This window comes from Ascaphus truei, chromosome 18 (assembly GCF_040206685.1).
Source record: "Ascaphus truei isolate aAscTru1 chromosome 18, aAscTru1.hap1, whole genome shotgun sequence".
Classification (NCBI taxonomy): Eukaryota; Metazoa; Chordata; class Amphibia; order Anura; family Ascaphidae; genus Ascaphus; species Ascaphus truei.
The window spans coordinates 7958020-7971622 of NC_134500.1; the positions used below are offsets into that span (position 1 = coordinate 7958020).

Below are 13603 nucleotides of genomic sequence, written 5' to 3' on the forward strand. Positions count from 1 at the left end.
TCGTGCAGACTGTGCCCTTCACGAGAGAAATCATGGCGAAGCCGTACGTTATTGTCCTTTGTAGATGTTCCGTTACTATCACGGGGACATTAAGTAACCTGACAGAGCTTTGAGCATCTGGGACTCTATATCTCTCTCTTGACACTGACTCTAAACAATGATTGTGAAGCAGGGGAGCCAGGGGTCAGCTCCTTGTGACCTTGGGCAAGTCACCTGTGCCTCAATGCACCAAAACCATAAGGTGTAAGCTCCTCTGGTCATGGGCCGTGTCTGTAACATTCCTGTGCGCTGCTCACCGCGCGCTGAGCTGTAATTGTGACGCGCTTTGTGTCCCAACGGGAGAAAAGCGCAGTATGTAATAACATTATTATTATCTCCCTCCCAATCACACACACACACTGATTGTCATGCCACTGTAACAAGGTTTAATTACAAAACAAACCTGCAGCAGCCTCATTTGGATCTGGGAATGTTACACACGTCATCACGTTCCTGCTAATACAGAGATTCAGGATCCCTTTGTTACCGGAGGGGCCTGACAGGCCTCATTGCTATTGGCAGACGTGTCCGTTACTAAAGATGAACGCGGAGATAACCCCGGCGCTGCGGTCTCTACATCACTGACAACCGTAACGCGAACTGAAACCTCTTCCCATTAAATGTGCTGCACTTTCGCTGTGACATTTTCCGTCACAACAAGCTGTGTAAATATTAAATTACATATACACCATGATTGGTTGTTTTTGTATAAGCCCAAATATGTGTTTTGCTGTAGTAGTAATAATACGATTCGCCAAGCGTACGGGTTAATTCACCAGATCCAGAATTAACTCCCATTGACTTGAATAGGAGTTGACACAGAATTGAGTGTGCTAACCCTCACTGACACAGAATTGAGCGTGCTAACCCTCACTGACACAGAATTGAGTGTGCTAACCCTCACTGACCCAGAATTGAGTGTGCCAACCTTCACTGACATAGAATCGAGCGTGCTAACCCTCACTGACACAGAATCGAGTGTGCTAACCCTCACTGACATAGAATCGAGTGTGCTAACCTTCACTGACACAGAATCGAGTGTGCTAACCCTCACTGACACAGAATCGAGTGTGCTAACCTTCACTGACATAGAATCGAGTGTGCTAACCCTCACTGACACAGAATCGAGTGTGCCAACCCTCACTGACACTCGATGAGTCTGACTAGTGTTCTAGGTATCAAGCTCGCTCCAGTTTCCTCCACACTCCCCCGCTTAGTGTGTCTCACACATCACAGTGTTTACACTGTAGATATCCGGATTGTACATGTGAACATGTCAGTGAGTGTATACAGTGCGTCACGTTTAGCTTCCTCCCCATTACAAGGGCACCTCACATATTGGGAAACTCAAAAACAAAATGTCAACCATTCGCATTACCACGTCAAGAATCTATGGGCCTGAATCTTAGACCAAGGGTGGCCAACTCCAGTCCTCAACGGCCACCAACAGATCAGGTTTTCAGGATATCCCTGCTTCAGCACAGGTGGTTGTCATTATAACTGAGCCACCTGTGCTGACCACCTGCCCTATTGGTGGCCTTTGAGGGCTGGAGTTGGCCACGCCTGCCTTGCATGTCTAGGTATCAGGATCGGGCTGAGGGGGGTGAGACGTGTGGGTTGCGGAATAGAGCCGTCCTTAAATGTGGAAGGTTTTTGTCAATGTTTTTGCAGTCCACCACATCCTTAATAATTGTGGTTTATAGGGACTTGTCCCCAGGATGCTGCTTCACTGTCATGGAAATAAATATGTCCCTGGGTTCCTATACGTCCTCCTCCGGCAGCTCTGTGTAGAGGGAGGTGACGTTCCCGTCCTTCCACTGCACTGCGATCGCCCCAGGTTGCAGCTCCTTCTTTAGCAGAGTGTCCTCGGTTGATGGGATGTCCTTCTCCATGGTCACAAAGGCCTGCTTCTTCTCATCCACAGCTGGCTGTGCAGGGCCCGCATCCCTTTGATACATCTCAATCATTTTCCGCTTCCTACAAGACACGGGGAGAAATGAGCAGAGTGATAGAGAGGAATCCCCCCTGCTGGAAGGAGAGACCAACGGACCATGCGGTTCATATTCATGGGACGCAGGAAGTTCAAATGATAGCAAAACAGGATGTACACCATTCCAACCAGCTGGGTTTAAATCATTACAAACCATGAGTGTTGAATTATTCCACACGGAGGGAGTTACACTGATCCCAAACCCGTGGAATTTCCACGACTTCAACTCGTGGAAGTTCGACCATTGTCAAGTTCCTTGAGTTTACATTTTTCCAAATCATACAATGTTACACTATTTAAAATGGTATCCGTTGCATTATCACAAACAATAAAACTGGTATTCTTGCCGGATGGTAGAATTCTGCCGCTCACCTGTTTAGCAGGATGTTCCGACCCAGAAGGAAGAGCCCCAGGAAGAGTCCAGCAAAGCATAGGGCTAGGATAGCGTAGTTCCAGGAAGTCACTGTGGGAACACAGAATGTGTCACCATGTCCCAAAGTACCCCAGTGTGAGGCTGCGTCCAGGGTTGCAGCAGCCGTGCGGAGGCGCGCTGAGGCTGAGGGAAAGCGGGTTCTTTCCCTGGCCTTGGTTAGCGCGCCATCCGGGGCGTGTCGGGGGGCGGGCCAGTGACGTCACATTCGACTCCTCTCTCACATTCGCCCCTCACATTCAAAACATTTCTAAAACTTGTCGCTTTTTCCTCCGCAATATAACAAAGATACGCCCTTTCCTCTGTTGTTCGACTGCTAAAACTCTGACTCAGGCCCTCATTCTCTCCCGTCTTGATTACTGTAACCTCCTGCTGTCCGGCCTTCCTGCCTCTCACCTGTCTCCCCTACAATCTATCCTAAATGCTGCTGCCAGAATCACTCTACTCTTTCCTAGATCTGTCTCGGCGTCTCCCCTGCTGAAATCCCTCTCCTGGCTTCCGATCAAATCCCGTATCTCACACTCAATTCTCCTCCTCACTTTTAAAGCTTTACATTCTTCTGCCCCTCCTTACATCTCATCTCTAATTTCTCGGTATGCACCATTCAGACTCTTGCGTTCTTCTCAAGGATGTCTTCTTTCTACCCCCTTTGTATCTAAAGCCCTCTCCCGCCTTAAACCTTTTTCACTGACTGCCCCACACCTCTGGAATGCCCTTCCCCTCAGTACCCGACTAGCACCCTCTCTATCCACCTTTAAGACCCACCTTAAGACACACTTGCTTAAAGAAGCATATGAATAGCACTGTGGATATTCTAAACACATGATACATAAAGCTTGGCCCCCTGCAGACGCACTTACCAGAACTCCCTCCTACTGTCTCTGTACGTTCTCCCTACCTACCAATTAGACTGTAAGCTCCTCGGGGCAGGGACTCCTCTTCCGAAATGTTACGTTTATGTCTAAAGCACTTATTCCCATGATCTGTTATTTATATTATCTGTTATTTATTTGATTACCACATGTATTACTACTGTGAAGCGCTATGTACACTAATGGCGCTATATAAATAAAGACATACAATACAATACAATACGTCACGGAGCTGGTTCGCCCTCATTGGGCGAACCACTCACGTGACCGGCCCTGCGCTCCCGTGAGCGCTTGAAACTAAATTTATTCTAAGGCCGAGTCCATGGTCCCTGCTGGCGTGCTGAGGTGCAGGGAAAGCGGGTGCTTTCCCTGGCCTTGCGGTTGCTTACCGCAAGCGCTCTCAGCAGCCGTCAGGGGGCGGGCGCGTCACTGGCCGGGGGCGGGCCAGTGACGTCACAGAGCTGGTTCACCCTCATTGGGCGAACCGCTCACGTGACTGGCCTGTCTCGCCGGCAAGCGGGGGAATTTTACATTCCCCCAAGACCCGCGCTTCCGCAAGCGCGCGGAAGCGCAGGTGAGCCCCTACTAAAGACGCTCTAATTGCGGCTGTAGGGGCTCAGTGCTGAGCGGGAGCGCGCATCAGCACGCTTCCGCAAGCACGCAGCAAACATGTCCGGGGCCTAAGACCTATGCTTCCGCGCGCTTGCGGAAGCGTGCGCAAGCCCCTGCTAAAGCCGCTCTCATTGTGGCTGCAGGGGCTCACTGGTAAGCGAGAGCGCGCCTGAGCGCTGGTCAGCGCCTAAGCGCTGACCATGCCCGAGGGCTAAGAGCCATGTCACAAGTGACTAGACAAAGAAGCAGCATGTGGCGCTCAAACCATAACAATTTCAAGGATAAATAGAGCTTAATACGAGAAGAACGGTGATATATTTCCAACGACCTGCAAGTTATCCCCATGGATTTGCCTGCTGTCAGAGCCCCAAACGTTTGTTCTATCAATGTTGGATGTGGGTTTTTCACTTATCTCATGGGCACAGTCCCCATCTCGGTAACTTACGGTCTCCCGTGCGGAAAAACCACACGGCTCTCTCCATTTTCTTCTGGGCCTCGGAGGGGGTGGATCCGATCTCGCTGTGCTGGCTCATATCGGCCATGTTTAAAGATCCCACTTTGCTTTAGGCGACTCTGCAGAACAACACAAAATACCGGGGACATTACACAGATATACTGGGGCATCTTTATTAAAGTCTTACAGTTGTAATTGAGATACAAAGGACACCAGACATCAACGTAACCTTTGCTGCAGCTTTGGGTGGGTGAAATACCACAGAAACATTTATCATTATTTGTATTATGCTCAGCAAAAAAGCAGTTTAAAAATAGCAGGTCTGAGCTGGCTCTAGTCTCCCTTATAAGCTTCCATCAAAAGCATCTACAGACAGTACCTTGATACAAAAATGCAGCAGGTGCTAAAGGACAGAACAGATTCTCACTGACTGCAGAGCAATGCTAGCCTGCTAAATAGTGTGCTACACCGCTCTGTACTCTGTTACTCTGTTACTCTGTTACTCTGTTACTCTGTTACCCTGTTACCCTGTTACCCTGTTACTCTGTTACCCTGTTAGATACATTTAATATGAAAGTCCGGAAGATATATATATACACATTGTCTTTTTGCATGCCTCTGTGACAAATGTCAGCAGCCAATCTTATTCCTAGCTGCATACTCCATTAAGTTATTGAATGATCGTGTTACTGATACATTGCGTTGTCGGGGCAGGTCTTAGCTCAGCTGGTTCTGTTTTACTAAGTAGTTATTTGGAGGTGTCTGGCCCGTCCTGTCAGGTTCTGAGCTCATTACCAGTTCTCCAATTAGCAAGAAAGTATAATACCTGCTTCAGTCTAAACTGGGCTCTCTGCTGAAGCGGTGCTGAGTGTGCGACTCACAGAAATACGAGGAATGTGTACGTATAATTAGTTTCACTAAGGAATTTGTGTGCTCGCAGATTCTTTTATAATGTTAAAGCTGCAGTTCACAAGCAACATCCGACGTGTGTTTTTTTTAAATAAATCAGTTGGGTTCTATGGGAAAATACTTGTAGCATTTAAACAAATAGAACAATTTGAAAGACATTTTTAATGTATTCTAATGTAACAAGCTTTTTTCATGGCGAGGGGGCGTGGCCATGACGGGGCATATCTGCCCTGCCATTGGCTGCGCGCCGACCACGTGATTGCGGCACGGAAAAATTCTTGTCTTCCCTGCCAGCGTACGTGTCATCGCGCTTTGCGCAGCCACACACATACGGCCACTGGGGTCTGCCCCTTAGAGGCCTGTGCTGGGGTGTGTGGCGCACACGCCATAACGTGCGCCGCAGCGGCCACTGGGAACCTGGCCTTAGCATACACTGCTTCCACTGCAGCCAGGGATTCTGGGTAATAACATTCAAATGAGCACAGTGTCACCTTTTGGTTCATGTCCCTTTTAACATGGGATCCCTATAAGCGTCTGCCTGCCATATTACACAGCTTTTCAGCCCAGCCTGGGTTACAGAAGTGCAGAGCCAGTAACCCTACTCACAGACAGCTGTTTCTACCTTTTGGGTCCTGTCAGTGTGAGGTTGGATATACTGCCTTTGCAATGTGAAGCTGGAATAGGTTTCAACCCCACATTAAATAAGTTATATACATCCCATTATAACTGGCGTTGGGTTACTCCTCCCTAATGGGGCAAAGAGGTTAAAAAGTACTTTGATACTTTGCTTCTTAGACACAGGGTGAAGATGTATCTCTCAGTACCAATCTTCTAGCAAACAGGACATGTGTGTCCCCTGAGAGACAACCCTACGAGCCTGTGCTACCTTGTATTGCGGTTGCAGTTGGAATCTTAGCCATGTAACTGCAAACACATGATATTAACGCATTTCCTCTACTTGACCCCTAATGCCCCGTTGCCTATCTGTACCCACTGGCGTTGCATCATCTCAGAGCAGAGGTCTGTCCCGTCGGTCGCTCACCTGCAGATTAATTTTACTGGTCTTGCCACACTGATCGTGACTGATACTTTCTTTTCTGGAACTCCAAAGGTTACGTTATACACTACACCGGGGGTGGCCAACGCCAGTCCTCAAGGGCCACCAGCAGGCCAGGTATTAGGGATATCCTTGCTTCAGCACAGGTGGCTCAATCAGTGGCTCAGTCTTTGACTGAGCCACCTGTGCTGAAGCAGGGATATCATTAAAACCCGACCTGCTGGTGGCCCATGAGGACTGGAGTTGCCCACCCCTGTGCTACACATTGATACTGTTGTCTATGTCTTGTGCTAATGTGAACATTGTCCTTCCTTAGGCTGCGTTTATAGTAAGGGCTACGCGACGCAACCATGTGACGTCAGCCGTCGCCGTTGTAATAGCGATTCCTGCATATAGTACAGGATACAAGAGAGGGTGACCGGGCGGCAAGGGGGAGGCGTGGCTGTGAGCGGTTCGCCCTCATTGGCTGAACCGCTCACATGGCGCTGACGTCACGCGGCGATCGCTGAAGAAGTCAAAATCCTTTGACTACCAGCGATCACGACCACGTGACGTCTGCCGTCGCGCCCACTATGGGCACCCGCAACAGACTGCATGTACTTACTATGGCGCTGCGCAACGTCGCAGTAGCCATAACTATAAGCGCAGCCTAAGTGTATAGCTGGGAATGGATCAGTCTGATAACGCAGAGCAGTGCTAAAGTGCCTTAGAAAACCGTAGTGGTCCTGATTTCCCATTCTAAACCGATTTTATAACATTTGGTTAAAACTAGAGTTTTGCTCTAAAGTCAGTAAGGGAGATCACTTCCCAAATCAATCCCATTTTCTTCCAAAGAAAGTGGAACTGTAAGTTTGTAAATATAAAAGAAATGGTCTTGGGATATTTGGATGCACAAATGAAGACGATTTCAGGCAGAGGTGATGCTGAAAACTGTTAAAAATAACCTCCTCATATAATATACCAGATGCTCAAATAGTCATTTAAACACTGTTGTTTTTTATGTAGTGCCAATAATGCCCGCGGCACTGTACATAAGGACCCCACGTGTGTAATCACTTAAGAGATGTGGTTAAAATTTATGTGGCACTGAAATGGTTAAATGCTTAAGGTTTTCTGTTTTAGCTGAATTAACCTCAACATGTTTACAAAAACAAATAAGGTAGAGGCAATTTACCTGGCGCGGCGGGACTATAAGGGGCTTGTTCAGTCTTATTTCATCGGCAGCAGAATAAATAAAATACTTTGCTCAGCCTATCCCTTAACCTAATATAATGATAACTTTATTTCATACAGCACTTTTCTCCCAATGGCACTCACAAAGTGTCACAGTTACAGCATAGCGCACAGTACGCAGCACATAGGCGTGTTACAGACAGTCCCTGCCCCGCAGAGCTTACAATCTATGATTTTGGTAGAGATAGGGGAGATAAGGTGACTCGCCCATGGTCACAAGGAGCTGAATTGATCCGGGAATCATGATTCACACTCAGTGGGATTGTTATCAAAGTCAGTGTCTTTACTCACTGAGCTTCTCCTTCAGCCCTCTATATTCCAATCTAACCCTAATATGCCAGCCTAACCCTAACATGCCAGCCTAAGCCTAACATGCCAGCCTAAGCCTAACATGCCAGCCTAAGCCTAACATGCCAGCCTAAGCCTAACATGCCAGCCTAACCCTAACATGCCAGCCTAACCCTAACATGCCAGCCTAACCCTTACCCTAGCATGCCAGCCTAACCCTAGCATGCCAGCCTAACCCTAACATGCCAGCCTAACCCTAACATACCAGCCTAACCCTTACATGCCAGCCTAACCCTAACATGCCAGCCTAACCCTAACATGCCAGCCTAACCCTAACATGCCAGCCTAACCCTAACATGCCAGCCTAACCCTAACATGCCAGCCTAACCCTAACATGCCAGTCTAACCGTAACATGCCAGCCTAACCATAACATGCCAGCCTAACCCTAACATGCCAGCCTAACCATAACATGCCAGCCTAACCCTTAACCTAACATGCCAGCCTAACCCTAACTGTAAATCTAACCCTAACATGCCAGCCTAACCCTAACATGTCAGCCTAACCCTTAACCTAACATGCCAGCCTAACCCCTAACCTAACATGCCACCCTAACCCTTAACCTAACATGCCAGAATAACCCTTAACCTAACATGCCAGCCTACCCCTAACTGTAAATCTAACCCTAACATGCCAGCCTAACCCTAACTGTAAATCTAACCCTAATATGCCAGCCTAACCCTAACATGCCAGCCTAACCCTAACTGTAAATCTAACCCTTACCCTAACATGCCAGCCTAACCCTAACATGCCAGCCTTGCCCTTACATCCCAGCCTAACCCGCCAGCCTTACCCCAACATCTCATCTTAATCCTAATAAATCAGCCTAACCAGAAACCTAATCTCCCTAATAATCTGGTAGGAAATCCTTGAAAAGTTGCTGACACTTGCCAGAGAAACGGATCCCTGTGAATATACGTGTCCATGTGAATATACGGGTCCATGTGAATATACGTGTCCATGTGAATATACGTGTCCATGTGAATATACGTGTCCATGTGAATATACGTGTCCATGTGAGCATACGGGTCCATGTGAGCATACGTGTCCATGTGAGCATACGTGTCCATGTGAATATACGTGTCCATGTGAATATACGTGTCCATGTGAATATACGGGTCCATGTGAATATACGGGTCCATGTGAATATACGTGTCCATGTGAATATACGTGTCCATGTGAATATACGTGTCCATGTGAATATACGTGTCCATGTGAATATACGTGTCCATGTGAATATACGTGTCCATGTGAATATACGTGTCCATGTGAATATACGTGTCCATGTGAATATATGTGTCCATGTGAATATACTTGTCCATGTGAGCCTGCAGAGCCCAAGTGCAATGGCTCCTCTGAGTGAGGGCTTTCCCCGCACCGAGCTCACCTTGCAGAGATCTCTCGCGTGCCTCCCTCTGCTCCCTCTCAGCTCCTGGAATGTCCCAGGCTGTCTGTCCCTCAGGTCAGGCGGTGTGACCCACCCGTTCTCTCTGTATATGTGTCATTCCGCCAGCTAATCCCAGCAAACACACCCCGAGGTGAACGGACAAGGAGACTTTCACCCCACGCTCTCCAGGGACCGGGAACTCCCACATGGGCTGTGGCAATGAACACCGCGATGAGGAGGAGTTCGGTAACCTTCCAGCACTGAATGGGTTAAAAGCACACCGTTGTGAACCGTCTTCTTTACTGTAGGTGTGTTTTCAATTCAAATGATTACAAGAGAGTGCTGTGCTGATACCAAGGGAGAGGCAAGAGAATCCACATTGCCCCACACCTCTGGAATGCCCTTCCCCTCAGTACCCGACTTGCATCCTCTCTATCCACCTTTAAGACCCACCATGAAACACACCTGCTTAAGGAAGCATATGAGTATCTCCGTGGCTGATAATTAACACCTCATACACACACCATGGCCCCCTGCAGACGCACTTACCAGAACACCCTCCTACTGTCTCTGTACGGTCTTCCTTCTAATCAATTAGATTGTAAGCTCTACAGAGCAGAGACTCATTTTCCTAAATGTTACATTTATGTCTGAAGCACGTATTCCCATTATGTGTTATTTGTATTATGTGTTATTTATATGATTGTCACGTGTGTAACGGCAGTGCAGCGCTATGTCTTGTATATAATGTATACCCTGTTCATTTATGTAACTGTATTTGTAACCATGTATTATTTGTCATATTAACTATGCCCAGGACATACTTGAAAACGAGAGGTAACTCTCAATGTATTACTTCCTGGTAACACATACTTATAAATAAATAAATACATGAATGGAACCATATAAATAAAGACATACATAAATACATAAATACACATACATTATAACCCCTCCGATGAACTGAGCCTTATGGCAGCAAAGGAGTTAAATCAGCAACACGTGACAAATCCTATGTTGTTTTATTTAATAAATCAGTTTGTTAGTATTAGATAATACTGTCTGCATTTTTTTAAACTCCTAATGCCAATTTTAATGATTTTTTTTTAATGTACTGATCATCCTTTCTGTGCTACAGCAACCAGTTAGAAAGTCACATCCAGTTCTTCTTTTTGAAACAGGCTCTGACACGCCCCTTTTTTAAGCTCCGACCTTTGGCAACAAAGTATCACAAACATATCTGTTGCTTTGTTCCAAACAGCAGACTGTCTATTACTCTGAAAGCTATAACAATAATGTGTTACACTTGGTAATATAATCTTGCATGTCAGACTGCAGCACAGTCAGAAGGCGGCCATTTCGTTAGGCACACAATCACAGATTTAGAACAGGAGCACCAAACGATTGCCAGCTAAGGTAAGAATGTAGAATTATACATTGTCACACGCTTACATATACAAATAAGAAAAAAAAAAAGGACAAATAAAAGGGGGAAAGTAGTATTTCTGCTTTAAAAAAAATGAAAATGATTTTTGCACCAACAGTTTTTGTTATATAGGAAACAGCGGCAGAATTCCCCGTGTATCGCGCGATCAGGAGGTGAAAGGGGAAAGTGAAGCAACGTATCAAATCAATACAAAACAGAACATCAAACCCTCCGTTTCAAGTACTCAGGGGCTTGTTTTTATCTGTGTTGTTGAACCGCGTGGGGCCTGCCGCTGACAGCGAGAGGAATTACTAAGGGTTACGTGTAACAATTCCCCAGAATCGGAATAGACCAAAGAGGTTTTGTAAAACAACCAGTATGTGTATTCTTAGGGTAGTATTTCTATGTCTCCCGCACGGTGGATGTGTTCTGTACAAACCGCTTTGATCCTCTGTTAGAAATAAATACAAACAGCCCTGGGCAGAGAAGACGCTGATATCCTGATAATAAAATCGAATTTGTAATCAATTTTTTCGCTGGTCCCCGCTGAATTCCCCAGAAATTGAGCACAAACTCTCCTATTTTAAATGGCACTTTTACCTAGAACAGGAAAATGTTCCCATAGAGATAATAGGCAGGTGAAGAGTTAAATGACACAGACACTTTGCAGGCGCCCGTCACCTTGATTACAGCTGCGCAATCTACCAATCTACGTTCCTCTACATGTTCTGTTTTTAAGTATCAACACTGATACTGTATGGAATATTAAATCAGGTTTGTTGTACAATGTGACACATTGAGAGCATCCAACTGCTTCACCCATTTAATAAACCTTTCATTCTGAAACATTGTTTGACTATTATTCTTCCCTGTTACAGTCAGAACTGGACAACATTTCATAGAACTGCAAATGACTGTTAGAACGTGTTTGTTGCGGTATATTATTCTTCTGTCCTGAAACAATATTCTGTATTCTATCTGTGTCGTCTTCATTAAAAAAAACGTATGCTGCATATACTGGAATAATAAATGTATATCTATCTACTATCTATCTATCTACATACATACACACAGACACACACTATATATATTTATAATATTATTAAAATACTTTTTATAATATATATATATATATATATATATATATATATATATATATATATACACACACACACACACACACAACCTGTGTTTTATCTTAACTGTTCATGCAATGTCTTTATACATAATGTATATAACCCTGTTCACCTAATGTAACCGTGTATTTGTAATCATGTATTGTTACCATAACTCTGTGCCCAGGACATACTTGAAAACGAGAGATAACTCTCAATGTATTACTTGCTGGTAAATGAACAGAGTGGAGGGTCCAGGGCACTACGGATTTGTAGAAAATAGATTTATTCTAGGCACACACAACGTTTCGAGCTGTACAAAGCTCTTTCTCAAGTGACTGGCCAGTCAGTCCCTGGATCCTCCACTCTGTTCATATACTTTGAAATTACACCAGACAGGTTTTTTCCCTGCACCACGGAGCACCGGTACCTCTAATCGCAAGTATATTGCTTTTATTATACATATTTTGGTGTGCAGACATAACTCTTCATTTGATTCCTTGCTGGTAAAACATTTTATAAATACATACATACAATACTGTATATAGGAAAGCGTCCAGGCTACAAAACTGGTTCCAACAGCCAGGTGTATCAAAGAACAAAACAGAAAGGTATCCTACCCCCTACCCCCTCTCGCTCCTGTGTTACTACTGTACATGACTTCTATGCGTGAGACTCCACTACAGTCTCAAACTATCTCTGCTATAAGTGAGCGAGCCTGACTCCAAATCAGTGAGAGTAGAGGGGTGACAGCCCTGTGCACCAAAATCCTTGTATCCCACACACCCCAGGTCTCTAGGCTGCCAGGTTGTACCCCTGAAATGCCGAGTAATAAACCAGTGCAGTATTTACCTTCAGGGCACTTCGGCAGGCACGGGCAGGCAAGGACTTCTTGGTACGGTGGCAGTGAGTCCCCCTGTGTTTTTATCACCTGGGGAGAATGGCCTGTGCCCTTGGCATATAACCCGGCTTATCAGCACGTCATTACTTTTTGATTCCTGTAGTGTCTTTGACCCCAGGAGTTTGGTTACATTGTAACCAGCCTATCCCCACGAGACAAAAACTGGTTTGAACCCTCTCGCTGTTATGGGGCCAGGGCGACGTGCGCTGCAATGTGTTGTGGGATTCTGGCAGAGAAAGGGTTCCCTCCTTTTTCCAGAGAAGACCATTCCTAGGAAGCAAATTGTGCGCGGTTTGTGGCTATAATCCTGGATTTTATAGTGTTTGAGCAGTAAACACCTTCGTAACCTCAGAGCATTGATTTCCAACTTTTTTTTTGATCAGGTGCACTGTAAGGAACCCCAACCATCTCTAATAGCGCGTCTGCGATCAGATGCAGTGTAAGGATCCCCAACCCTCTCTAATAGCGCGTCTGAGATCAGATGCATTGTAAGGAACCCCAACCCTCTCTAATAGCGCTTCCTGTCCTCTACATATAGATGTGTCTCAGGCCTTGCAGTGATATATCATATTCCCCCCCTCTCCTTGTATAGCGCTGACAGTGCATGCAGCGCTGTACATAGAACTTTTGTAGGCATGCGTTCCTGCCCCATAAAGCTTACAATCTATGTTGTTGGTGCCTGAGACATAGAGAGATAAAGTGACTTGCCCAAGGTCACAAGGAGCTGACGCCGGGATTAGAACCCGGTTCCCCTGCTTGATACTCCGTGTCGTTGGTTATCGGAGTCAGTGTCTCTATTCACTGAGCCGCTCCTTCTCCCATATTCCACTGA

The 13603-nt window shown here is 46.0% G+C and overlaps 1 protein-coding gene across 2 annotated transcripts; it reads right to left on the bottom strand.

Annotated features, from left to right (window-relative positions):
- Positions 1–402: 402 nt before the first annotated feature.
- On the bottom strand, positions 403–12900 carry SLC51B (SLC51 subunit beta). 2 transcript variants are annotated; one of them, XM_075575322.1, is made up of 4 exons: positions 12723–12900; positions 4389–4516; positions 2402–2492; positions 403–2016 (listed from the first exon to the last, which is right to left on the bottom strand). In XM_075575322.1, exons 2-4 carry the CDS (start codon positions 4483–4485, stop codon positions 1800–1802), a joined length of 405 nt encoding a protein of 134 aa, XP_075431437.1. In that variant the 5' UTR covers positions 4486–4516; positions 12723–12900; the 3' UTR covers positions 403–1799. The 2 variants fall into 2 exon arrangements, with proteins under 2 accessions (XP_075431437.1, XP_075431436.1); XM_075575321.1 differs by lacking the exon at positions 12723–12900 and adding an exon at positions 9330–9655.
- Between the last annotated feature and the right edge of the window lie 703 nt (positions 12901–13603).